Below are 27,154 nucleotides of genomic sequence, written 5' to 3'. Positions count from 1 at the left end.
ACTAAATAGGTCCCGAGTCGGGATTTTCTTTTCAAACGCGCGAGGCGTCCTCTTTCCTTCCTCTGTCATGGCCTCACAGGAGCAACCTTCTTATCCTCTCGGTCAGGTTATGGAATCTCTGACCACTGACCGAGAGGTCCGCCCAGCTCCTTGATGAGAAGAAAGCGGTGACACTTGGGTGGATGCAGTCCCCAGCCAATCGAACCGAGAACTCCCTCGCTTTCTGGCGAAAGGGGCGGAGTTCCCATTGGTCTTTCATCTTCGAAGGAAGCCAAGCTTCCAAAAAGCGGGCCTCCCCGGATTGGCCAATAGCTACCCCTTCGCCCGACTTGCGGGCGTTCGCACGGGGATCGGGGAGGTGGCATACACTTGCCAATCAGAGCAGGCCAGGGCTGGCCGACGGCGGACGGCGACCAATAGACGGGGCCGGCCAGAGCGCGCTCCCTTAGTAGGTGGATGGTGGTCGAAGCGCCGGCTGCTTGCTCGCCGTCGCCATTTTGTGCTGGTGATCGCGGCCGGCCGGGAGTAGGCGGCAGTGGGTTTCCCGGGGAAGGCTGCGCGCCTGGCGCTTCTCCCCTCCCCCCTCCTCCGCCCTTCCGCCTCCGGCCTCGGACTTAGTCGTTGCGCGCTCCGGCTCCGGCTGAGCTGGGAGAGTTGGAGGAGGTGGCGGCGGGCCGAGGTGATGTCCGGGAGCCCTCCCTTGACAGCCCGGGCCGAGAAGGTGAGCGTCGACGCTGGTCGTGGGGGCGGAGGTAAGGGACCGGGGGCGGAGGGGATGCGTAGAGGAGGCGCGAGGGCGGACTGAGGGCAGCGGGCCTGGGCTACGCGCGGAACCGACCGATGCGTGCGCCGTCCGAGCCCGGGAGGGGGTGTCTTTCTGTTGTTGTTTTTTTGTTTTTCTCCTTTTGAGGGCAGAGGCGCGTGCGCGATTGGGACACAGAATAAGTGCATGCGGGTGGGGGGAAGGGAGGAACGGATGGGAGTGGGCTACTGTGGTTTACTGTGTCTGCCACGCCGAACTTTATCCGTGGGGGGCGGGTGTCTGGGACTTTGGTTTTTATCCATGGGAGATGTGCTGTCTGCTCTCCGTGTGACTTTGGTACTTAGCTATCCATAGGGAAGTGTTCTGTGGCTCCGGTCCTTATTCTTGGGTGGGGGAGGAGGGAGAACGTCTGTAGGACTCGGGTCTCTATCCAGGGTGCGTGTATCTAACCCTGGTCCTTATCCATGGGGAGGGGTCCTTATCCATAGAGAGTCTTCTAGTGACTGGCCCTAATCCACTTACCAGGTGGGTGTGTGGGGGAGTACAAGGAACGTTTGTAAGACTTACTGTCTTTTTTCTTTTGGTGGAGGGGTGGGTTCATAGCTGTTACTCGGACCCTCATCCTGTGAAGGGGGTCCCAGTGTGTGATAATGGCCCTTGTTTACTGTGGCCCGTAGTTTTTCGGGGCTCCAGTCTGTGATTTTGGTCCCTATCTGTTGTGGATACCAGTATGTGACTCTGGCCAGAGTCTAGTGAGGGTTTTGTATCTGGCTCTCCCGACTGGGGCCCCTGGTTGTGAGTCTAACTCTTACCCATCCGGGGACAGGCAATCCTGGTTCCTTGTGGCTTGAGGAGGAAGGGAAAATTGGCATGAGTATATACGTGGAAGAAAGGTGTGGTGGCAACCTAGTGTTGGGCAGGTGCTGCTACTGCCTGGCTTTGCCTGATTCCTGTTCGGAGGGTGGGGCCTGAAGATTCTGGGATCCTTCGTGGTGACCCCTGGCCTAGTCACATGGCTCTCAGGCCTTCCTTACTTCTCACCGCAGCCCCGAGGGTTGGGTGAAGTGCCCTTCCATCCCAGGTTCGGAAAGGGCTCCTTTTACTTCTGAATAACTTGAGCCCAGAGCCGTGGGGGCGGGAACCGCCTCATTGAGGGGCCGGGCTGTGCAAAAGAGATGGGGCTCAGGGCTGAGCCAGTTGCCGTGTGAGGGCCAAAGCTGTGTTGGCCAGGAGCCCAGGGTGGCGGCAGCTGTCTCAGTGCCAAGTTAGCCCCTTCACTGCCCTGAGCCTTTTGGTCTCCTGCCATCTCATAGTGGGCAGCCAGCATGTTCTTGGGAGGATGAAATGGCACCTGGAGGCTGGTGGAACGAGCCCGGTGGGTGCCTGGGACTCCTGTTGTGAAGTCTTGCCTCCGTGCCTGATGTGCCTGATCTCAGACAAGTCATCCAGCACTGAGAACTCCCCTGGGCAGGTAGCTCCGGGCTTGAACTTGTCTAGCGGTCTCAGGTGGTAAAGCCCTGATCACAGAATGAGTGGCACCACCGGGTCTCTCTGCAGGATGCTCCCTGTCTGCTGAAGGCCTTGCTGTCTCTAGGGCAGCGGGCTCTGGCCTCAGGTTTGTGGGGAAAGGAAGGAGCGGGCCAGATGGCAGCTGCCTTCCCACTCGGGACCCCAGGAGCACTAGGAGCTGGGAAACATCACTGGCCTAAGAAACAGCAGAAGCCTGGACAACAAGGGTTTCTCAAGAAGGTGCTCTCGGTCCAGACTGCCTTGACCCCTTTCTTCCTTCTACTCTCCCCAGAGTCCCTGCAGGAGGCATCACCCAGGCTGGCAGATCATGGTGGCAGCAGCGGGGGTGGCTGGGAAGTGAAACGGAGCCAACGGCTGAGGAGGGGCCCCAGCAGCCCTCGCAGGCCCTATCAGGACATGGAGTATGAAAGACGGTGAGTTACCCACTCCCATCCCTACCAGGCAGCCTAGACTTGTCCCTGTGTGAGAATTGATCCAGGAAAGTGCTAGGAGGGGGCTTCTGAGCAGAGAAGAACCCAGTGTAGCAGATGATTAGCTTCTTTTCAGCAAATGTTTGCTTGGCACTTATTGTGAGCCGGGACCTGTGCTAGGCTAAGCATTGGGAGTGCATTGGTGAGTGAGACGGATAAGATTGCAGCCTTCTTCTTATTCAGGGTCTCACGAGGGAAACCGGACAGTTTACAGGCAATGACACGACAGCTGGATGGGTGCCATGTTTGGTTGCAGGGTGGGAAGGGACCAAGAGGAAGGGAGAAATGGAGGCCGATGTCCAGGTCGCTAGTGTGGATGACCCAGATAGGTATGTGGTGCCACACCAAGGTGTGGACAGGCACTGCAGGAGGAGAGGCAGAGGTGGGTGGCGGAGGAGCAATGCCTTATAAGCCTGTGGATTCTCAGGGGAGAGGTGAGGGCTGTAGTTTTGGGTTTGAGGGATGGATGGGAGTGGTGCCTGCAGAGTCAGGAGTTTGCCCAAGACAAGCATGGGGCAAGCCAGGTCAGATAGTATTACTCAGCCCTGCATTTTTAAGATCTGGGATTCAGGGACAGGGTGGGCTGGAGTTGTTATGATACCTCTCTTGGAATGGGACACTTGTACAGTTATTTTTAAACTCCGGTATGAACAAGAAACAGTTGTGACACTTGGTAAAATACAGAGGTCCTGGACCATACCCTTAGCATACTGGTGGATCCCCTCAGTTGATTCTAATGCAGATGGTTTATTCCTGGCATTTAAAGATTGTGTAGGAAGGTAGACCTAACTCTTCCAGAGAGCCTCTATTAAAGAATCAGTTGATCTGTAAAAAGTCAGGGAGGAAATAGTTTTTTTTTTTTAATGTCTTAACAATGGGTTTCTTCCACCACCACCTTTTAAAAAATGTAGAATTATCATATTTTGTTTTCTGAAAAGTGAGCCCAAATTTGAGATGTGGTCATCATCTAGCATTATTCAGTCTTGACCTTCTTGCAAAATGTCTTTTGAAAGGCATTTAACTTTGCTATTCGCTGGAAGTCTCTGTGGCAATTTCTGAGTTTGAGTAGGTAACATACTTGCTTCAGACTTTGTTACCAAATAAAGTTACTAGCTTTTGGCTTTTAAAGGACCTCAGGTGCAGAGGTTTGAGTTAATCATACTTCTCCAGTTCAAGGTAGGTGTCTGTCATAGGTTGGTACAAGACCTTCTCTTGCCATGTTAATTTTTTCCTTTTTATTCTCAATTCCCATAGCTCTCAGCAGCTGTTCTATTGTGTTTGAAATGTCTCCTTCTAAAATATGTAGCATTGTTTCCAGTGTCTGTGTTTTCAATTTACACAAATGGCAGAGTGCTACATTCTTCATTCTGTTTCCTGAACTTTGTATTACTCAGCACTGCATTTTTAAGAGCTGTCTGTATCGACATGTGTATGTCAGTGCTTTGCTTCTGATTGGTCTCAAGGACACCATGGGGTGTACCTACTGCCTTTTATTTAATGATTCTCCCCAGGATGGATACTTGTTCTTAATTTTGGTGTGCTGAAATTCATCCCATTTTTGTCTTATAATCTGTCCTTTCAGAACCTGCTGTGTTCCTACCTCTGGGTCACAAAGATTGTTCTTACTCTGTAGTTGCACCTTTTACATTCAGGTCTTTAAGTCCATCTAGAGTTCACTTTTGAATATGGTAAAAGGTAGATTCTGGTTTTATTTTCTTCCATATAGGGGGCAGTTTTCCCAGTACCACCCCTGAAATAGTCCATTCTTTCTTTATTGATTTGCGATGCCTCATCTCATTTCAAGTTCCCTCATGTACGTGGATCTGTCCAGAGTGATCTGGTTTGCTTCATTGGTCTATTTGCTACTCTTGTGCAGAACCTTACTGTTTTTATTACTATGGCTTTATAGAATGTCTTAATAGCTCCCACTTTGCTCTTACTTCTCAAAGTTGATTTAGCTGTTTTTGGAAGTCTATATAAAAAAGTTTATCAAGTCCCTCAAAAAATTTTAAAATTTTGATTGAGATTGCATTGAATTTACATATTAATTTGGGGAATTATCACCTTTTTAAGTATTCGTCTCATCCAAGACCTGTATGGAGAATATTTTAAAGTTCATTTAAAGGGCATAAAACTCTGAATAAACAAAAGTACAGGTCTTGGGTATTCTTTTTTTTTTAATTGAAGTATAGTTGATATACAATATTCTATAAGTTTCAGGTGTACAGCATAGTGATTCACAATTTTTAAATTTCTAAAGATCATATTCCATTTATAGTTATTATAAAATATTGGCTGTATTTCCTGTGTTGTGTAATATATCCATGTGGCTTATTTATTTTATACATAGTAGTTTGTACCTCTTAATCCCTTATCCCCATCTTGCCCCTTCCCCCTCCTCACTGGTAACCACTACTTTGTTCTCTATATCTGTGAGTCTGTTTCTTTTTTGTTATATCCAGTAGCTTGTTTTATTTTTTAGAGTCCATATATAAGTGATAGCATACGGTATTTCTCTTTCTCTGACTTATTTCACTTAGCATAATGCCCTCCAAATCCATCCATGTTGTTGCAAATGGCAAAGTTTCATTCTTTTTATGGCTGAGTAGCATTCCAGTGTGTGTGTGTGTGTGCGTGTGCATGTGTGTGTGTATACACCACATCTTCTTTATCCATTCATCTATTGATGGACATTTAGATTGCTTCCACATCTTGGCAGTTGTAAATAATGCTGCTGTGAACATTGGGGTGCATATATCTTTTCAAATTAGTGTTTTCATTTTCTTTGGATATATACCCAAAGTGGAATTGCTGGATCATATGGTAGTTCTATTTTTAGTTTTTTGAGAAACCTCTATACTGTTTTCCGTAGTGGCTGCACCAATTTACATTTCCACCAGCAGTGTATGAAGGTTCCCTTTTCTCCACATCCTCACCAGCACTTACTGTTTGCGTTCTTTTTGATGATGGCCATTCTCACAAGTGTAAGGTGATATCTCATTGTGGTTTTAATTTGCATTTCTCTGATGATTAACGATATTGAGCATCTTTTTCATGTGCCTGTTGGCCATCTGTACATCTTCTTTGGAAAAATGTCGATTCAGTTCTTCTGGGTTTTGGGATTTTTTTTTTTTTTGATGTTCTATGAGCTGATTATATATTTTGGATATTAATCCTTTATTGGTATATCATTTGCAAATATTTTCTCCCATTCAGTAGGTTGTCTTTTCATTTTGCTGATGGTTTCCTTTGCTGTGCAAAAGCTTTTAAGTTTAATCAGGTTGTGTATTCTTTGTTAAAGTAATTCCTAGTGCTTCAGTAGCTTTTATTGACATCTTGTTTTTTATATTTTCCAAACTGGTGTTTGCTGGGGTAGAGGAAAGCTACTGATTTTTGTGTTATCTTGTCCCTGCTGTGCTCTCTTGTTACTTTTACTCATTCGTTGTTGATTTTGATGGTCTTTCTAAGTAGTTGGTCATGTTCTATACAAATCAGGCCTGGCACTTTGTATTTCTTTTTCCTCGCTTATAGTGTTGACCAGGACTTTTGGTATCATCTTAAATAGTATCAGTGATGCTGGGTGCACAAATAAAGATTCATTTTGGCAGGTTGTAACAGAAAATCCAAAAAATAGTGACTTAAACAATATAGTTTATTTTCTTGTCCCATAAAGGACATGTGCAGATAGGCAGTCAGTCCAGGCCTGATAGGCAGCTCCTTTTGCTTAGCTAGCGAACATGATGTGTACTGTAGGCTTCTTAAAAGTTAACTAATTAATTAATTAATTTTAACATCTTTTTTTAAGGCACTGTTCTTGCATATTTTTATTTTATTTTATTTTATTTTATTTTGGTGGGGGAGGTAATTAGGTTTATTTAATTACCTTTTTAATGGAGATACTGGGGATTGAACCCAGGACCTGGTGCATACTAAGCGCATCCTCTACCACTTGAGCTATATATACTCTTCCCCCCTGCTGTAGGCTTTTGGAATGTAGTCTTTCATAAATCAAAAGATTTCTCTGATCTTAGTTTGCTAAGATTGATCAGAAATGAGTGTTGAATTTTGTAATTACATGCCTTTCTTCTCTTTTGTCCATCAATTTCATAAATTGCATTAAACTGCATTCTTGATATTCTTGAGATAAACCCTCATGGATCATAGTATGTATGTGTATGTTTATAACTCGTTGTTCTGAAAAAACTTTAAATTTACAAAAAAGTTGCAAGTACAATGAACTCTCATAATCCTCTACCCAGAACCGCTATTGTAAACATTTTGCCGTGTTTGCTTACCTACCTGTAAGCCTAGTCCTTCCTGCCTCCCCCTCCTGCCCCCTCTGTCTTCCCCTCTCCCTTCTCAATCTGTTCAGTTCTTAAAATCTGATGACTAGAGTTCAAATATTGAGGGATACCTACAGTAAGGAAGCATGGAAAAACATTATTCATATCAAAAAACCTTAAAAATACTCGTACCTTTCATACCAGCCACTTCTTGTCTAGGCGTTAATCAGCAAGGAAACAGTTTGGGTTCTAAGCCACACTCACAAGGATCACAACTTCATTTTGTTCTCAGTAGTATCCTCAGCGCCTAGAGCAGTACCTGACAGATAGCAAATGTTATGTTAGTATTTGTTGAATGAACAAACAATTACGAAAAATTAGGAACCAACTGAAATGTCTGGAAACATTTTATTTTTCCCATTTGTTAATTATCTTAACTTTATGGGGGTTTTCTAATATTTTATTATGAAACTTCAAGCACACCAGCAGAGTTGAAAGAATTTTACAGTGAATACCTCTGTACCCATCCACTGGATTCTACCATTAACATTTTACCATATTTGCTTTATCACATTTTTCTTTGTTTATGGTTTTTTTTTACACTCTAGATATTTAAATTTTTTTATGAAGCCAGATTTATCAGGGGGTTTTTTAGTATAACTTCTGGGTTTTGTCTTATAAAGGCCTTCCCCATTATTGAACTAATCAATTTTAAATGTTTTTTTCCCTAATATTTTTAAGGTGTATCTTCAGGGACTTTAATTTTTGATCCGTCTAGAATTTACTTAGTGTAAGAAGTGAGGTAGATAAACAACTTAATTTTCTTCAGGGTCAACAAACTTTTCTGTAAAGGACCAGAGAGTAAATATTTTTGGCATTGCAGCATATGGTGTGTCACAACCACTCTGTTGAAAGAAACCACAGACAGTATGTAAACGAATGGGTATGGCTGTGCTCAAGAAAACTTTGCTTAGATGACTGGATTTGGCCCCCTGGCTGTGGTTTGCCAGTTCCTAGGCCAGGCAGTTATCACAACTAGTATTTATTGACTAATCCACTTTCTCCCTGTTCATTTGAAATGCAGCCTTTGGCTGATTCTAAATTTCCACATGTGTTTTTATGTGCTGTGGTTTTACAGATCTGTCCATTTGTGTTTCAGTTGCTCCACCTTTATAGTATGTTTCCATATTTGGTGGGGCTCCTCTCCCCCTCATTAGTCTCTTTTTTAACAGAATTTTCCTGACTCTTCTCATTGTTTCTTGTCCTTTGCTGTTATAAACAGTGCTGCATTGAATGCTGTTTCCGTATGTGTACAAGTGTATCAGTACATTAAATTCCCAGAGGGGGTTTTCGGGGCCAGAGAGTATATAGATTTTTAGTTTTGCCAGTTACTGCCAAACTCCCCTCCATGGGGATCATTCCATTTTCACTCCTACCAGCAATATAGGAATGCCTATTTCCCGTACAGCCCTGCCAACAGTTTGTTGTCAAACATTTGAACTTTTGCAGATTTGAGTTAAAAACATTCTATCACAAATCCCCCTTACAGAAGAATTCCAAATAATATATGTAGATACTCCCCACTGTAAGAGGTAGGGCTTAATTCCCTTCCTCTTGAGTGTGGGCTGATCTTAGTGACTCGCTTCTAAAGAACAGTGTAAGGGGAAAAGAGACATTGAGCGAGAAGCCTGGCAGACCCCACCATAACCAGGTGCAAGGTGAGCATCACCAGCGCTAAGTCATGGTGATATCCCGCACCCACAGTCCGGTGTGATCAGAAGGGCGGCTCACCTCTATTGTATTTTTCTCTCCAAAAAAAACCATAACCTCCAGTCTAATCACAAGAACACATCAGACTAAACTCAAGTTGAGGTACATTCTAAAAAATACCTGACCAGTACTCTTCAAAATTCTGTCAAGGTCATAAAAAATAAGGCAAAGCTGAGAGATTTTCACAGGCCAGAGGAAACAAAGGGGGCATGATGACTAAATGCAGTGTGGTATCTTGCATTTGATCCTGGAACAGAAAGAGGATAGTAGTGGAAAAACTGGTGAAATCCTCATGAAATCTGTATACTTTTTTAGTTCCAACATGTACCATGGTTCTGTTACTGTTAGCAGAAACTGGGTGAAGGGTATGAGAATACTATTATCTCTGAACTTTTCTGTAAATCTAATTTATTACCATTTCTTGAAATGTTTGATTTCATCAGGATTAGAAACTTGTACATCAAAGAATGCTATTCAAAAGAATGAAAAGGAAACCCACAGACTGGGAGAATGTATTTGCAAATCGTATATCTGATAAGACATTAACACCTAAAATATGTAAAGAACTCCTACAACAGCAACAGAAAAACCCAGTTCAAGATTTAAATAGACATTTCTCCAAAGAAGGTATACAAATGGACAGTAAGCACATGAAAAGATGCAAAGTAACAAGTGTTGCTGAGGATGTGGAGAAATTGGAAACTTTGTGCTTTGCTGGGGAGACTGTAACAACTGCTATGGAATCCTGTTTGGCAATGCTCCAAAGATTAAATACAGAATTACCCTAAGATCCAGAAATTCCACTTCTGGGTATATACCCCAAAGAATTGAAAGCAGGGACTTAAACAAATACTTGTACACCAGTGTTCAAAACCTCGTCATTCACAATACCCGTAGCAACCAGTAGGTGGAAACAACCCAGGTGTCCAGCAGCAGATGTGCTATGTACCATACATACGTATTCAGCCACAGAAAGAAAAGAAATTCTGATGCGTTCTACAACATGGATGAACCTTGAAAGCACTCTGAGTGCTATAAGCCAGACACAGGGGTTAAATATTATATGGTTCCATTTATATGAGGTACCTAGAATTGGCAAACTCAGAGAGACAGAGTAGAATAAAGGTCACCAAGTAGGGTATGGAGTTATTATTTAATAAGTACAGAGTTTCTGCTTGGGGTGATGAAAAGTTTCTGGAAATAGTGGTGATGGTCGCACAACATTCTAAGTGTACTTTGTGCCACTGAATTGTACATTGTAAAGTGGTAAAAATTTTTGTTCTGTATATTTCGTCACAATATAAATACAAATACCTAAATATAAAAATAAAAATGATTTAGGAAAAAATATAAAAGCATAATTTAAGCATTGTGAAAATGGCGTGTCCAGTGTAGTTTTAATTTTCATCTTTCATTGTGAGTGAGATGGAGCATCTTTTCAAATATAAACCATCTGTACAGTTGACCCTTGAACAACGCAGGCTTGAACTGCACAGGTCCACTGATAATAGATTTTTTTCAGTAGTAAGTACTACGCCGCTGCATGATCCATGGTTGGTTGAATCTGAACGTGTGGAGGAACCACAGATACTGAGGGCCGACTTGAAGTTATACTCGGGCTTTTCAGCTGAGCTGAGAGTTGGCACCCTGACCCCCACGTTGTTCAAGGGTCACCTGTATTTTCTGTGAATTCTCCTCCTTCCCTTGTTCTTTTTCCCATATTTTTTCCCTGTTTATTGTTTGTCTTGACTTGGCTGATGATGGTTTTTGTTTTTCTGTTTTTGTTTCCTCCAAGCAGAAATGTTTTATTTTCGTGTAGTCAAATTAATGGTTCTTTTCTTCTGCGGCCTCTGGATTTGGGTCATAGTTTTCCCTGTTTCAGAATTATCCAAAAATTATGTCGTGTTTTCTTCTACTTCTCTTCTGTGGCTTCAGTTCTTCCACTTAAATCTTTGACCCATTTCAAACATATCCTGGTTTGTATGTGTGAAGTAGAGTCAGAAGACCTTGCACAGCTCTAGGTATTTAACCTTTTTGATGCAATTATACTTGGTATCTTCCTGTTTTGAAACAGTGGTGCTCTGAATATAGGCAGAGTACTTTTTTGTGCATATTAATTTTGTGCCCAGAGTCCTTACTGATTTTATCTCATTACTTGTAATCATTTTTCAGTTGATTCTCTTAGGCTTTGCAGGTACATTCTCATATCATCTACAAATAACAGTAATTTTACCTTCTCCCTTCCAGCTTTGAATCTCTTCGTTCCTTTGTTTAAATATTTAATAGCTAATGTATTAGAATAATTTAATAATGGTGTCGATTATGGACATGCCAGAGTCGTTTCGGACCAGGATTGGGATCCTGCTAGTGGTAGTCTATGATGGTGTCCATTTTTTTCTTGTTTTAAGTAAATATGTATTGCTTGCTTTTAGAATACTTTTTTTTATCAAAAAATAATTATTGGGCACCTGCTGAGTATTAGGCACCAAGCTTAGCTTTGGGGAACAGGGCCATGAGCCAAAGAGGTATGGTCCCCTCATCACCTGAAACTCATGGTCTAGTAATTTTGTAAAGAAATGCACGATAAATCAACGTTGAGATCATTATTTTACAGTTATTGCAGTGGGAGAAATTTTAACAAAACAGCTGCCAGCGCTAGCGAGGTGACCATGAAGCAGAGGGGCAGGGGTGCACAGTGCACAGTGAGGCGAGAGAGGTGGGGGAAGAGGTCAGCAGGGACCTCACCCCGCAGGACCCTGCAGGCCTTGTAGGACCTTGGTGAGCCTGTTGGTGTTTTGTCCTGAGAACAAGGGGGAGCCATTGAAGGAGCAGTATGGTTGGGCTTGATTTGCTTTGCTTTATGAAGCACGCACTCACATTTGGGGTGTAGAGAAGGAAGGGCGGGGAGGCCTGAGTGGAGGAGAGACCAGTCGGGGGGCCACACCTGAGGGCCCAGTGAGGGAACACAGGCTTGGACTGGAGAGGTGGGGAGGGAAGGAGAGAAGTGGGTTGGATCTGAGGGAGCGGTGGGAGCCAGCTCAGCCCACGGGGTCAGGATGTAGGGGGCTCCCTGGCAGAGGGTGGGGCGAGGGTCTAGAAGGAGTGAGTGGGTGGGGTCACCGTCACCTCTCGTGCTGTCCTCTCATCCCTCCCTATCCTTCTTTCCCCAGAGGGGGTCGTGGAGACAGGACTGGCCGTTACGGAGCCGCCGACCGTGCACAGGATGATGGTGGGGAGAACCGCAGTCGAGATCACGACTACCGGGACATGGACTACCGCTCGTACCCCCGCGAGTACGGCGGCCAGGAGGGCAAGCACGATTACGACGACTCGTCCGAAGAGCAGAGTGCAGAGGTGAGGGCCGGGGAGGGCCGGCTCCTGCAGGGCCTCTGGCTGCCTGCAGCGCCCTTTCGGGTAGCTCTCCGCTCCCATGCCTTTGGACTGTGCGCGGTGGCTTTGCCTCACCTGGGGGGGGTCTGTCCCACCTCCCTCTCTGAGGGCTCCTCTCCCGAGTTGGGCCCCCCTGACTTCCACATGCTTGGCTCTATACTTCTGAGGGCCCCTAGCCGCCACCTCTCTCCCTTCTTCCCTGTTGTTCAGGTCTCACCGCAAGCCCTATACTGCCTGCTCCTGGCCAATTTGGGGACCTGGCATCTAGGGTTAGGAGGGCACCTGGGAAACTGGATATCACCAAGCAGAGCAGCTCTGGGAGGCTGGCTGTAGGCGTGCCCAGTGGTGGCAGACGGAAGGGACCCCCTGGGCCTCTGCTTTGAACTCAGGGGCTAGCCACCTCCATGTTGGGTAGTTAGCCATAGCCGGAGGGGAGAGGCGTGATGCCCACCACCAGGGAGCCCCCAGCTGAGGGGAAGAAACAGCCTTGCCTTCCGGGAGCCCCAGTTTGAAGGGGCGGTTAAGGCCGTGGTCTAAGCAAGCAGACAGCTCTCCTATCCGACGGGGTGGGAAGGGTACACTTGCAGCCCTAGCCCTGGGAGGCAGAGTGTGGGCTGCCAGCCACCCTCTGGGGGGTCTGGTGCAAAGCCCCCTGTGGTGGCAGCCAGGCTTCCTCAGCGGCAGCTGTGAGCTGGGCCTGGATGTCTCTAGCATAGCGGGTGGGCCCTGGGTGGCCCAGGAGGAGTGAAGAGTGGAGCACTGAGTTATCTGGCCCTGGTGAGGGCAGGAGGGGTGTGGACCCAGGCCTGGCCTGCTCGGTCCTACAAGGATGGTTTGGGCAACACCCAAGAATCCAGTGACCGCACCCTGTTAGAAGGGAGCCCGGTGGTGATGGAGGACTGGCCAGGCACAGGATTAGGGACCAAGAGTCAGCACTGTAGCCCTCGCACCTTTGCCAGCCCTTGCTGGCTGGCTCTGGCCAAGGTCTTGAGCTAGCTATTCCTATACCCACGACGTGGTTGCAGGGCCCAGGCTGGGAATCTGAAGGGATGTGTGGGCTTCTGTGGCACAAGGAACAATTGTGAGCATACTAGCTGAGCTGGCGAGGGGAAGGGGTGGGTAGAAACAGAGCACGGTTTAATGTGCCAGCCCCAAGCAGTCTATTCCCAAGGAAGTTTAAGTGGTGTTTGGTCACCTGTCTGTGGGAGTTCCTCCCCCTGCCGATACTGCCACCAGCCTCTCCCCACTCCCTGCCAGAGCAGCCCCCAAAAGCATCCTGGGGAGAATTTCCAGCCCCAGAAGGATTGTAGTCCAGGGCCTGCCCACCCTGCCTGCCCCGAGCCTTTAGCCGGAGCCCGCCCACCCCTGGCTTTCAGAGCCTGCCTGCCTCGGAGAGCCAGCGGCCAGCCCCTAGGCCCACCCCAGACTGACTGCCCGTCTGGTGTCTCTCATCTCGTTCTGTTGGCCAGGATTCCTACGAGGCCTCCCCGGGCTCCGAGACTCAGCGTAGGCGGCGGCGGCGGCACAGGCACAGCCCCACCGGCCCACCAGGCTTCCCCCGAGACGGCGACTATCGGGACCAGGACTATCGGACCGAGCAAGGGGAGGAGGAGGAGGAGGATGAGGAGGAGGAGGAGGAGGAGAAGGCCAGTAACATCGTCATGCTGAGGATGCTGCCACAGGCAGCCACTGAGGATGACGTACGTGCCCCCCGTGTCCCCGGGCAGGTGGCAGAGCAGGAGGCCAGGCTGGGTTTCCTGCAGGGCCCTCAGCTTCTCCCTTGCCCCTAACCTCGGCACCTTTCATCCCTTCTCCCCAGCAGCTCCTGTCCCCCAGCCCTGATCTGTCCTCTGGGCAGGCCTTGTTGTCTCCTGGTCTGGAAGGGAGGCGCGTCAGATAGGCTGCCTTGGCCAGGGGGCTGCGGCGATGGGTGTGGGAGGGAACAGAGCATTCCTCCTGCACATTCCGCTGGTCATCCATCCATTCTGCATGTGTTGGTCGCGGGCCAGGTGCTCACCAGGCCCAGGGCCAGATGTAGCTGGTGGCAGAGAGCATGCGGAGACCTTGTAGCCTGGGGGTGGGGGTGGGGGTAGGGAGGTTCCCCGTGGGATTTTCTGGGATAATAGTCTCATTCCCCACCTCCACCCTCTTTTGTCAGCAGCATCAGATCTCCTCACTGGCATGGGCACAGAGCCTTGGGTTCTCCTTGGACTCCCTTTACTGCTTGTGCAGCCTTCCCACCCTGTTTTCCTGTGTGACATTCCCCTCCATCCTCCTCCCTGTCATACAGACTTCCCCTCAGGAGCCCGGGAAGACCCAGTAGGGCCACTAGAATAGCCCCCTCACTAGCCCCCCCAGTTCTCCTCCTCCCCCTCACCTCCCCTGAGTTCTCTGCTCAGCTCTCCTCTGAAACCTGCTGGCTGCCTGTGCTGTCGCAGAGAAAATCCCACCTGTGTACTGAGAGCCTTTCAAGTCTGGCCCCCCAGCCCTGTTCAGGGCCAGACTGACTGAGTGCTGAGATTTGTGAAGGGTTTGTCCCAGGGTGGGCCACACGCCAGGGCTGATTTAATCCTCACAGCTGCCCTGCGGGGAAGGTACTCTGTATTTTCAGCCTACGGATGAGGAAGCCGGGCCCCTGGCAGTGAAGCGACTTGCCCCAGGTCCTGTGGCCAGTGAGGGCAGAGCAGAGTTGAGGTCTGAACCTGAGCAGCTGGACCCCAGAGCCCACGTTCTTGCTGTTTCTTGAGCCCTCCCTGAGTGTTCGCAGTCCTAATAAGCTCCTCTTTCTTTTTCATCGTGTGTGTGTGTGTGTGTGTGTGTGTGTGTGTGTGTGTGTGTGTGTGTGTGTTTTTAATCTCCCTTCTGTTGATTAACCTGCTGAGGAAACTGAGGCTGAGGCATTAAGACTGCTGCCCGAGCATGCCCGGCGTAGGTTCCCTGACTCCTGTGAGCGATGCCTCTGGCCTAGAGACCCTGCCTCACCTGGTCCAAGTCCCAAATTGCCTCTGCAGCTTCTTTCTGGCTTACTTCATCCAGCAAGCTTTCCAGACCCCACAGCCATGCTTTCTGGGCTCCACCCCAAGTTACTGCTCCATTCGTGGTCTAGGGCACACGGCTGGGGTTTGCTCAGACCCCAGTCCTTCCCAGTTTGATACTTGTGTCATGGATCTCTTTGGATGCAAGCTGGAAGGCAGTCCGTTTGCAAAGGGCCAGAGTTGCCCCCCAGCTTTCCTCGCTTTGTGGCTGCACCAAGCCTGTTGTCAGACCACCCCTGCCCACCATTCTTGAGCTGCCGGCTAGCTTGCTCTCTTGTGGTTCTCCGCCCCTGAGGGTCATCACGCTGCCGTGCTTCACTTTGCACCACGCCCTTTCTGTCATTGGACTCTGCAGGTGTGGGGCTGAAAGCTGACTGGGTACTGGTGTGGGGCTGGGGCTCTGAGCACTTGGGGGAAAGCCCTGAGAGAGGGAGAGGAGATACATTGCCAGTGACCCCTCCGGGTCCTGGAGGCCTCCGGCCGGCCTCAGGTACCCAGCGGCCCCCTTGCGCTGAGCCTGCCCCAATCCATATCTCCCTGTACAGATCCGTGGTCAGCTGCAGTCCCACGGCGTCCAAGCACGGGAGGTCCGGCTGATGCGGAACAAATCCTCAGGTGAGCTTTTGTTCCAGTACCCTCCCCTTCCGCTGGCCAGCCTCAGCCTCTAAGTCTCCCTCCTACCTCTGCCTTCTCCCTCACCCTCCCTACCCTGCCGTCCTGCCACAGCTGGGGATGGGCAGCTTGGGGGTACCCTGTCTTCTTCTCTCCCCATCATCCCACTCTCCTCACAGCTCCGGCCCACAGCCTCTCACGTGGGGCTGTTGGGGAGAGGGTGCAGCTCCGAGCTGAGCTGAGTGCTCCCCAGGGGCAGGGCCAGGGCCAGGCTCCTGGGAACCTCCTCTTTGGGACTCTTAAATATCTGAGGTGGTTAACCCCATCCTCCCCACCCCCCACCCCCACCCCCAATAGAGTCCCTTCACTCTCCTTTCTTCTCCTTCCCCTGCCACATTTTTGTGGTAACAGCCTCTGACCAGAAAGTAGGTCTGACAAGGCCCCACCCATGTGTCCCAAGAGGGGAGGCAGGGGATGGCTCTTGTCCAAGGGTACACCCCAAGGAGCAGCCAGGATTGCTGGCCTCGCTTGTTCCCTCCCCCCCTCTTGCAGGCTGCTTGGAGCTAGCCTGAGGTTAGCAGGGCGGTGGGGGGCAGTTGTCTCTGCAGGACCTCTGGCCCAGGCTCCCCAAGGCAGGCACAGTGGGGCCTCGCCCTGCCTGGGCTTCTCTCCATCTTTCAGTCTTTCTCCTCCCCATGCCTCCATCTCTCTCTCTCTCTTTCTCTCTCGCTCTCTCTCTTTCTCTCTCGCTCTCTCTCTCTCTCTTTCTTTCTTTCTCCCTCTCTCGCTCTCTCATTATACCACTGCATCCTCCTGTGCATTCGAATGGTTGTTCTTTTGGAGGTCAAGCATGCCCCTCAAGTCCTGCCATGTCTAAGCCCTCCCTGTGTGTGAACCTCCAAAGAAGGAGCTGCTTTCCTGTGGCCTCAAGCCCTGGATCCTTTTCCCAGCCCTAGCCAGGCCTGGAGTCTCTCTTGGTAGCATGTAGGTCTTGCTCTGCTGCACCCCAGCCAAGCTGACAGGATTCTGGTCTTTCTCCCTGAGGCGGTGTCCCAGGTGCAGCCCGTTCTGTGGCCCTGGGTGCTTCTCCCAGGCACCCACTGATTCTTTAAGGTCCACCTGGCCGACCCTGGGCCCCATTCTCTTCTGTCTAGGAGGACCTGGACTGTGGGTGACGGTAATCTTCCCAGCTTGGCCCTGAGGTGGCTCCCTGGTGAGGCCCACCTCCCCTGCACTGTGGTGAGGCTGAGGCAACATTGTATCCCTTACTCCCTCTGGCTCCTGATGGGCCTGGAGCCTTCCCAGCCTCACTGAGCAGCCTGGCCCAGCTTCTCTTTTGCTCCTTCAGTGAAACACCTGTTACAGGACCCCTCCTGGGCTGCCCTGGCCTTGTGCTGGGCCTCAGCATTTGGTTGTTTATTTTGGCCCTGGTGGAGCCAGCGGCCTGCCCATCTGCCCTCCTTCCTTCTCTGGAGACAGACCTTGACTTGTACCCCTTCCCTCGCACCTCCTCCTCTCCGTCTCTGTCACCCCAGGCTGTTCAGGCTGGTCTGCCTGAGCCCCGTCTCTCTGTCTTTCTTCCCAGCTGGCGTGTGTGTCCCCCCCAACCTCTCTCCGGCTCTTTTCCTCCTCCCGCTGCCCTCTTTCCTGCCCCTCCCAGCCATCTACCTTGCCTCCCACCCCCTGGTCTTTCTCTCTCAGATTGCTTCTCTCTCTCCCTTTCTTCCTTTCTCCTCTCCCCACATCCCTTTCTGCCCCCCAGTCCTCTCCCCTCGGGTCCCGCCCCCGGGAACGCCGTGTGTCCAAAGCTGTTGACTAACCCACTGCGTCTGTATCTGAATGCTGTCTCCAGGTCAGAGCCGGGGCTTCGCCTTCGTCGAGTTTAGTCACTTGCAGGACGCTACACGATGGATGGAAGCCAATCAGGTTGCTTTGCCGCACTTGAACCCCCCCCCAAACAAATACTACTTTGTAATCGAGCGCTCCCCATCGCCTGATTCTTATGGACACAGTTCCCTGCCCTGTGGCCCTGTGTCCTATCCCCCCACCCCCTCTCTCTCCCCTTCCTGACCCTCACTGTCTCCTCTTCCCATCTCTCGCTACCCACTGGGCTTCCCATCAAGAACCCACACTCACCACTGGCCCTTCCCGCTGGCCGGGCAGTAGCTCTGCCCCTCCTCCTCTCCTGGCGGAGCTTTCAGAGAAAGGGCTGCCGTGGGAGTGGGGGGGTTCTTCCACCCAGATTTCCACTCCCCAGGGGACCTCCCTGATCTGAGGTTAGGCAGAGCCAGGACTTCGTTCCACTCTCGGGCACTGCTGGAAGTCCAGCCACTGGGGAACTTAGCTGTTGGCACACTAACTAGCAAATCCCGTTTTGCCAGCTCTCCCTGCACGTGAGTTCGGCCCTTTGATTTCCACCGGACAGGCCAGTACTGCTCTGTTGATCAAAAGTACCGGTCAAGAGTGATAGTTCATTCACTAGGACTTGCTTCGCCCCGCCCCTCCACTGCCCCTCCCCCGCCCCCTCCTGCAGGAGTCACCACTTGCCCAGCGGCTCTGGGGGCAGGCCTGCTGCCCGGAAGGGAGGGGATTCTGCTCCCCCAGCCTGGCACGGGCTCCCCAGCCAGCAGCTTTGGGACCTTCCAAGACCCAAGGATCTGCTCTGCTCGCCCACCCAGAGCCCAGCTCACTGGTGTGGGGGCACTGAAGGAAAGCCTCGGGGGAGGAAGGGGCAGATGTGGCGGAAGGGGGGCTCAGCAGGGGCGGCCCTGTGGCCATCTCTGCCGGTCCATAGGCTAATGCCGTGGGCCCAGGACCCAGCCAGCCCCGGGAAGACAGCCTCACAGCAGGAACTTCCATCTTTTAAATATGGCTCTTTCTTTTTCCCCTTCTCCAGCACTAGCGCGCGTGCGCTCTCTCTCTCTTTCTCTCCCCTCCTCTCCCTCCCCACCCTGTCCCCCCTGATCCCAAATGTAGCCTGTGTAGTGCTGGCCCTGGGTGTGGCCCGGCAGTGTCAGGGCCGAGTGGGGGTTTCCCCCGCTGTCTGGCCAGCTTCGGTCAGCCGAGCACTGTGTGCCTGGTGGCGTGTGTTCACGTGTGCGTGCGCGTGCCCGGAAAGGCAGCAAAGAGCTGCGCCCGAGGGCTGTGGCGCTTTCCCTCCCTCCTTCCCTTCCATCTTCCCTCAGTTCTCCGACCTCCCTCCGTTCCCTGTCCCTCATCCATCCAGCTGAAGGGCTCGCTCACTCTCTTCTCCTGTGCTGAAACGGTGCGTGGGGCACCGCTGCCTGGGCCTCACTGTGCTCTGCTTTTCCCCACAGCACTCCCTCAACATCCTGGGCCAGAAGGTTTCCATGCACTACAGCGACCCCAAGCCCAAGATCAATGAGGACTGGCTGTGTAATAAGGTACAGGGGCGGTGGGCAGCAGTTGCCATGGATTGAGATGCCGGCAGCGGTGGCGGCAGTCTCTGCCTCCCCGGGGCCTCTGAGTGGTGTGGGCGTGGAGGGCCAGCTTGGCTCCAGTAGCTGGGCTCCTTGCCGCCCACCCGCCCAGCCACTGATGCGCACTGAGCTTTCCCTCTGCGCCAGGCTCTGCCCTCGTGCAGCAAGCAGTCTTGGCCTGAAAGTCCTGGTAGCTTTAAACAAACATTGATGTAAGTGACTTAAGTAGGGGGCAGTGGAGGCATAATGTGGTCTGTAAAATGTGGACTTCAGAGCCAGTCCAGCTGAAATTAGACTCTCCCAAATCAGCCTTGATTTTGGTCAGGGTGTTGAACCTCCCCCTGTCTCGCTGCCCCCATCTCTCAATTGTCATGATACATCTCCCCAAAGGAGGTGGGGAGGATTGAAAAGCGGTGATGAGAAGGGAACACTTGGAACAACACCTGGCCGGCAATTAGCGTCTTTTAATGTCGGTTGTTGTCCTGAAGGAAAGCGTGGGGTGTTCTGAGAGCCTGTGTCGGGTGACCCAACCTCTGGCAAAGCCGCGTCTGCCTGAGACTGAGGGTGCAGGCTGTAGGTCTTTGCGGTTGTGTTCCCTAAGAGGAAGCTGAGGCTCAGGGAGGTGGAGCCTTGAGCCATGACTTGCTCCTGATCATGGGCTGTGGATGCCACTGTGGGTTCCTCATGGTCCCCTGGGGCCAGCCTCACCAGCAGCCTTGGGACTCCACAGCCCCACCTCCCGCAGTCGGCTGGCAGCCCTGAGACCTGAGGGAGGCCTGGGAGTTTGCGGAGGCCTCGACCCCTCCCCAGGAGGAACCCTGCCCTACAAGGGGAGTGGCGTCTGTTTGTTTAAAAACCAAAAAAGTAATATCAGAAGTCCAGTGTCTCTGGAGAGGTAGGGACAGAGTGACAAGAGGACTCCATCCCTCCTAAATTTTCAGATACTCCTTGAAACTAGGGGATTCTCTTCTTGCCTCTCCTTTGTTTCCCACATCCTGTTGCTCTCCAGTCTTGTCACTTCCATCAGAGAAATGTCCCCAGCCCCACCATTCCCACTGCTCAGGCCAGTCCTCACCCCTCTCCAGGCAGTTGCCGTGGGCCCCTCTCTGGTGCGCTAGCCTCTGTAGCCTCTTGCCTCTTTCTCCCACTCCCTCCCCCGTGACATTCCACAAAACCACCTCTGACCACATCCCTCCTCCTCTGCGTAAACCCCCGCTACTCTGAGCTTGAACGTGACACTCCTCTGTGAGCTAGCGTCACCTTGCCACTCCAGCCTCAGCTTTGCCTCTCCTCACCCCTTGCACCAGCTACACAAAATCTCTCGTCCTCTCTGCTAGCAGTTGCTTCCCAACAGAACCAAACCAGACCAAACTTCTGGGCCTCCCGGATGAGATGTCCCTGTTGACTGTCCCCAGCTGAGTGAGCTGGCCCTCTCTCGGTCCATTCCCCTCCCAGAGCCCCTGTTGGTGACTGTCTCCACAGACTAACCTGCTCCTCTGCACATTGGCTCCCCACTGCTAGGCCAGGAGGGCAGAGGCCACGTCCTGGGCAGAGCCTGGCACAGGAGCAATGGAACAGAGATAGAACTGTGAAAGCTGGGGGACTCCAGAGGCTGGCATGTCCAGACAGATTTCTTAAGAGTGGCAGCATCCAACCCAGTCCCAGGTGGATGGGTAGGAGTCTGGCAAGAGAGGGGCTGCTGGCTCTTCGGGATAGAAATGATGAAGGTTTCTGAATAGGAAAGCACATTTGGGGAAGAGGAACCTACCAAAGGGACTGGAGCGGGAGGAGCTGTTCTGGGAGCTGGCACCTCAGAGGAGGTGGCAGTTAGCGACAGAAGTTGGGGGAGTTGCGGACTCCTGAGTTGAAGGATTGGCACTGAGGACAGATTGGAGAGCATGTAAAGGGAAGAGCCACAGGGCTGAGAATGACAGCCAGAGCCCCAAAGCCCCCTGCCACCCCTGACCCTGGGACCGTCGTGGGGCAAGGCGGGTTCCCTGGGGGATCTCTGGATCCAAGTTTGGAGGGAGCAGCAGAGAGCCTCACCCCCTCTGACGGCCTGGCCTGTGCCTCACAGTGTGGCGTCCAGAACTTCAAACGCCGCGAGAAGTGCTTCAAATGTGGCGTGCCCAAGTCAGGTACAGATGGCCTTCCCCAGGATGTTGGGGCGAGGGGGGGTAGGGGTAGGGGCCACTGCTCTGGGAGGAGGGTGACCGACTTGGGAGCCTTCCCGTTTGTCACTGGCCTGTCTTCTGCTGCCCCTGACAGAGGCGGAGCAGAAGCTGCCCCTGGGTGCAAGGCTGGATCAGCAGACACTGCCGCTGGGTGGGCGGGAGCTCAGCCAGGGCCTGCTCCCTCTGCCACAGCCCTACCAGGCCCAGGGAGTGCTGGCCTCCCAGGCCCTGTCACAGGGCTCAGAGCCAAGCTCAGAGAACGCCAACGACAGTGAGTCAATTGTTCCTTCCTCCTTTCTCCCTGCCCTAGGGTGTCTAGGCTGGGCTCTCCGAAGCCAGAGATGGTGGTAACTCGGATTTAGGCCTCCCAGGGCTCCCCACCTGGTGGTGGGGGGTGGACATGTGACAGAGGGAGAGCAGAAGAGGGACATTGCCAGACTCGACTTTTGGGGTGTGTTGGGAAAGTTCTTGGCAGGTGAGCCACTGAGCTGGGACTTGGACTGATGAGCAGAGTTTATTCAGGAGAATGAAGTGAGAGGAAGCAGCAGGTGCAAAGACGTGGAGGCCAGAGGAGAGGGAGCAGTGGGGAGCCACAGAGGGTAGGGTTGGAGCAGAGTATCAGGGGTGCTCCCTAATGCTGGGCCCCTTCCTGCAGCCATCATTTTGCGCAACCTGAACCCACACAGCACCATGGACTCCATCCTGGGGGCCCTGGCACCCTACGCAGTGCTGTCCTCCTCCAACGTACGCGTCATCAAGGACAAGCAGACCCAACTGAACCGTGGCTTCGCCTTCATCCAGCTCTCCACCATCGTGGTGAGGGCGGCACAGGGGGGGGCCGGGCAGCCAGGGTCCCGGCCCCCGGGGCGGGAGGAGGGACCCTGACCGTAGCCCTCCCACCGCGGCCCCAAGCCTGGAAATGGGGCAATGGAGCCGGGGGCCTCCCCGGGCCTGACCCTTCTGCCCCTGCCTCCCCTCCTCCTCCAGGAGGCAGCCCAGCTGCTGCAGATCCTGCAGGCCCTGCACCCGCCGCTCACCATCGACGGCAAGACCATCAATGTTGAATTTGCCAAGGGTTCTAAGAGGTCAGGGCGCCCCCCGCCTGTGTCCCTTCCCAGCTTGCCCCCCAGCTTGGAGCCTGCCATCTCACTCCCAGTCTCTGACGTCCTCCCCAGGGACATGGCCTCCAACGAAGGCAGTCGCATCAATGCTGCCTCAGTGGCCAGCACTGCCATTGCTGCGGCCCAGTGGGCCATCTCGCAGGTACTCAGACGCCCCTCCCCCTGGCATCTCCATACCTGGGCCACCTCCATCCTCCCACTCCCTTTCTGCAAACAGGAGGGCTGGCTTGCTGCTTTGGCTTTCCATGAACCCAAAATCCCCTCGCGGTGGCTGGCTGCCTGCCACAGGCCTTAGGGACCTCTCTGCGGTTCCCTTCCCAGGCTCTCCCTTTCAGTGCCATCGTGGCTGCTTTTCTCTTCTGTTTGGTGGTTATTTTATCATCCTGAATTGTTACAACTATTTTTTGACAAAAAGGAATTTATAAGTGGCTATGAGAAAATTGGGAGATGAGAAAAAAGAAGGGGAAGATGGTACCTTCCTTGGTCTGACACCCAACACGTGTCCCACATGTAATAGTGTTGGCCCTGGGAGCATTTGGGCACGGGTCTTCGTTTCAGTCTGGTTTTTGTCGCCGCTCTGCTCTGCTGTGGCCAGGTGGCCCTCCAGTTTCACTTGCCTGAGGGCTGCATGCTTTCTGTCAGCAGACAGACACTAGCCTCACCTGTGGGCAGACGCCTCTTAGCGGGTTCCTCTCCCCCCACACCCCCTCCTCTGCTAATGAGCCCCTCCCACCTGCCCCTCAGGCCTCCCAGGGTGGGGAGGGTGCCTGGGCCACCCCTGAGGAGCCACCGGTCGACTACAGCTACTACCAACAGGATGAGGGCTATGGCGGCAGCCAGGGCACAGAGTCCTCCCTCTATGCCCATGGCTACCTCAAGGGCGCCAAGGGCCCTGGCATCCCTGGAACCAAAGGCGACCCAGCCGGAGCAGGTGAGCCCCAGTGTCTCGCCTGAGCCCATGGTGGGGACCGGCAGGCGTAGCGGCCAGGGCTCTGCCATTCACAGGCGTTCTCCCTCCTTGTCCCTCTTTACAGGTCCCGAGGGCTCCCTGGAGTCTGGGGCAGACTCTGTGTCACTGCAGGCTTTCTCCCGCACCCAGCCTGGTGCCAACGCTGGCATCTACCAGCAGTCAGCAGCTGAGGCCAGTGGCAGCCAGGGCGCTGCTGCCAACAGCCAGGTGAGGGAGGTCAAGGGGGATGGAGGGCAGGGGTGGGGGGTGCTCCTGGAGGGCATGGGGACATTGCAGACACTGAGCCCTGTTCCCCTGTCTGGCCCCACGACTAGCCATACACCATCATGTCACCTGCTGTGCTCAAATCTGAGCTCCAGAGCCCTACCCATCCCAGCTCTTCCATGCCACCAGCCACCAGCCCCACTGCCCAGGAATCCTACAGCCAGTACCGTGAGTAGCCGCAGCCTACGGTGAGGGGTGGGGAGTTCCTTAAAGAAACCGGGGAGCGTGACCCGTCCTCCCTCCTCACTCTCCAGCTGTTCCTGACGTCTCCACCTACCAGTACGATGAGACATCTGGCTACTACTATGACCCCCAGACCGGCCTCTACTATGACCCCAACTCTCAGGTGATGAGGCAGCCTGGGGAGTGGGCGGGGGCTGCAGGCCCCTCTGGCCGGTGTCCCTCACACCCCTCCCCCTGCCTCCTCAGTACTACTACAACGCTCAGAGCCAGCAGTACCTGTACTGGGATGGAGAGAGGCGGACCTACGTTCCTGCCTTGGAGCAGTCGGCCGATGGGCATAAGGAGACGGGGGCGCCCTCAAAGGAAGGCAAAGAGAAGAAGGAAAAGCACAAGACCAAGACGGCTCAGCAGGTGAGCCCTGGGGTCTAGTAGTCACTGGCTGGCCGTTCAGTGCCTTGCGATGAATACTGTTCTGTCATCTGTTACCCTCTGCTGCCAAGGGAGGGGACGGTGGTGGACGTGTACCTGGGCAGTATTTGTGTTCACGAAAGACCAGGCTCCTGGTCCCGCTCTGCTCTTTGCTGCGTGACCTTGAGCCGGGGCCATCTCCTGAGTACTTGGCAGGGCTGCCCACCTTCCTGAGGCAGCTGGTGCCATCCAAGTGCACCCTGTCTGCTTTCCCGTCCTCCACTGGGAACCCTCACGCTCTTGGTGGCCATGTGGGCTGGTGTGGGCACGCCTGAAGCCAGGCTAGCCCTGCCTGCAGAAATGAATGTGCACGCATGCTCCTTTGTGCCCAGAACCCCACTCAAGGGTGCGTGTCCGTGTCTGTCTGTGTACGTACATCCCAGAGAATGTCTCACAGGCCCATCAGGGGGTAGGCAGGAAGCCAGCCATCAGTGGTCTGTAGTGGCGGACAGTTGGAGGGAACCTCAATGTGTTATCTGTAGAGGAAGAGTGTGACAGTCTGGGTGCAACACTTAGAAGCAACAGCTTCGTGTTGCCTTGGCAACCTGGTAAATTATAAAACTGGTGTAGTGCCTATGGGGGGAAGAAACAGTATGAAATATGGCGTAGTGTCACACATGTAAATTAAAATTCTACAGAGAGCAAGCCATTCTGTGTGTTTTAGAATAATAAAATGAACACTGCAAACCTAATAGCGGGAGTGCCTGTCAGGAGAATGGGGGCACAGCTGGGGAGGGGCTTGCTAAGGAGCACGAATAACAGAATGACAGGTGTGGGGACTGTCACCACCACCTCCCTCACCTGCTTGAGGCTGCAGGGCAGGAAGCGGTGGGTAGCTGCAGGGGCAGTAGGGCAGTGGGTGGAGTTGTCGAACTCAGCAGGGTTCCTGAGAACCTCACTCCCACCCTCACCCCTAGATTGCCAAAGACATGGAACGCTGGGCCCGCAGCCTCAACAAGCAAAAAGAAAACTTCAAAAACAGTTTCCAGCCCATCAGCTCCCTACGAGACGACGAAAGGCGGGAGTCAGCCACCGCGGATGCAGGCTATGCCATCCTCGAGAAGAAGGTGTGTGGTGGCCACCCATCTGCACCTGCCCCCGGTCTTGTCCTCCCTCTGGCTTCTCTGTGGAGTCCCTGAATTTCCGTGTCCTCCACCCCAGGGAGCACTAGCCGAGAGACAGCACACCAGCATGGACCTCCCGAAGCTGGCCAGTGACGACCGCCCCGTGAGTGCCCAGGGCAGAGAGACGGGTGGGGGCTCTGAGCTGGCCAGGCCTGATCTCTCGCCCTTGCCTTTTCCAGAGCCCACCGCGGGGGCTGGTGGCAGCCTACAGCGGGGAGAGTGACAGTGAGGAGGAGCAGGAGCGCGGGGGCCCAGAGCGGGAGGAGAAGCTCACTGACTGGCAGAAGCTGGCTTGTCTGCTCTGCCGGCGCCAGTTCCCCAGCAAGGAGGCGCTCATCCGGCACCAGCAGCTCTCTGGGCTCCACAAGGTGACTGAGGGAGGCTGGGCGGGGAGCCCTGGCCCACCCCTGCCCTGCCGCTTCACTCCTCCTCTTGTCCTCCTGGCAGCAAAACCTTGAGATTCACCGGCGAGCCCACCTGTCAGAAAATGAGCTGGAAGCACTTGAAAAGAATGACATGGAGGTGAGGTGTGACCCACTCCTGGGCTCCGGCCCTCGGTCCCCAGCCAGGCAGCCCATCCCTGTGGGCAGCTGGTGCTCAAGTTCCTCCATTAGACCCAGCGTGGCCGCCATCGGCCAGCTCCCATCCTGTCCCCGCGGGGCCTCTTCCCACTTCCCCCACGCCGGCTGCTCGTGCCCACTCCGTCCTGCCCGCGGGACTTCAGACCTGTTTGCCAGATCCAGCTCCCTGCGGGGACTCCCACCCATGTCCATGTTTCCTGCAAATAGTGACCGGCTCCTTCATTCTCACACACACTTTCAGCAAATGAAGTACCGGGACCGCGCGGCTGAACGCAGAGAGAAGTACGGCATCCCTGAGCCCCCGGAGCCCAAGAGGAGGAAGTACAGCGGCATGTCGGCGGCCTCCGTGTAAGTGCCCGGGGCCGGGTGGGGGGCCCGGGGCCGGCAGGCCAGTCGCTCATGCCGTACCCCCGTCCCTTGCAGGGACTTTGAGCAGCCCACGCGAGACGGGCTGGGCAGTGACAACATTGGCAGTCGCATGCTCCAGGCCATGGGCTGGAAAGAGGGCAGTGGCCTGGGCCGCAAGAAACAGGGCATTGTGACTCCCATCGAGGTGAGTCCCCCAGGATCCCACCCCTGTCCCCCAGTACTCTCCATGTCGCCCCGGCCCCCGGCTGACCTGACAGAGGCTGCTTCCCTCACACAGGCCCAGACACGGGTGCGGGGCTCTGGTCTGGGTGCCCGAGGCAGCTCCTATGGGGTCACTTCAACCGAGTCCTACAAGGAGACGCTGCACAAGACAATGGTGACCCGCTTCAACGAGGCCCAGTGAGCAGCCGCAAGACCTACTTAACTCATGTCAGGTGTCCAGCCTGGGGCAGGGGAGGATGAAGTTTGAGTGGGGCCATGCACCTGTCTACCAGCCCTACTCCCCTGCTGCAGAGGCCCTGACCAAGTCAGACTTAGAGCTGGTGACTTTTGTTGGAAAACTAGGCTGGAGTTATGTCCTCCGTTTTGTAATAAAAGCTGAAAAGTC

The 27,154-nt window shown here is 53.1% G+C and overlaps 1 protein-coding gene across 7 annotated transcripts; it reads left to right on the top strand.

Annotated features, from left to right (window-relative positions):
- RBM10 (RNA binding motif protein 10) lies at nt 1-27,154 on the top strand. Of its 7 annotated transcripts, none has more exons than XM_064483225.1 (24): nt 1-752; nt 2,565-2,706; nt 11,987-12,170; nt 13,676-13,906; nt 15,787-15,856; nt 17,706-17,779; nt 19,171-19,257; nt 21,371-21,431; nt 21,562-21,738; nt 22,123-22,280; nt 22,455-22,552; nt 22,643-22,730; nt 23,333-23,519; nt 23,623-23,765; nt 23,873-23,990; nt 24,077-24,168; nt 24,252-24,416; nt 25,391-25,540; nt 25,635-25,700; nt 25,777-25,965; nt 26,045-26,119; nt 26,420-26,526; nt 26,602-26,731; nt 26,825-27,154. In XM_064483225.1, the coding sequence occupies exons 1-24, from the start codon at nt 683-685 to the stop codon at nt 26,948-26,950; spliced, it is 2,988 nt and encodes a 995-aa protein (XP_064339295.1). In that variant the 5' UTR covers nt 1-682; the 3' UTR covers nt 26,951-27,154. The 7 variants fall into 7 exon arrangements, with proteins under 7 accessions (XP_064339295.1, XP_064339296.1, XP_031301198.2 ...); XM_064483226.1 differs by having other exon boundaries at nt 22,123-22,283; nt 23,405-23,519; XM_031445338.2 differs by having other exon boundaries at nt 22,123-22,283.

The sequence above is a fragment of the Camelus dromedarius genome, chromosome X, assembly GCF_036321535.1.
Source record: "Camelus dromedarius isolate mCamDro1 chromosome X, mCamDro1.pat, whole genome shotgun sequence".
Lineage (NCBI taxonomy): Eukaryota > Metazoa > Chordata > Mammalia > Artiodactyla > Camelidae > Camelus > Camelus dromedarius.
This window is presented reverse-complemented; position numbering and strand designations above follow the sequence as displayed.

What these genes read in the sequence shown, in the direction of transcription:
- RBM10 (XM_031445338.2), top strand. Translation starts at nt 683, where the DNA reads ATGTCCGGGAGCCCTCCCTTGACAGCCCGGGCCGAGAAGGTGAGCGTC. An exon ending in GACATGGAGTATGAAAGACG is followed by an intron (nt 2,707 to 11,986) that starts GTGAGTTACCCA and finishes TTCTTTCCCCAG; the next exon opens with AGGGGGTCGTGGAGACAGGA. An exon ending in AGGCAGCCACTGAGGATGAC is followed by an intron (nt 13,907 to 15,786) that starts GTACGTGCCCCC and finishes CTCCCTGTACAG; the next exon opens with ATCCGTGGTCAGCTGCAGTC.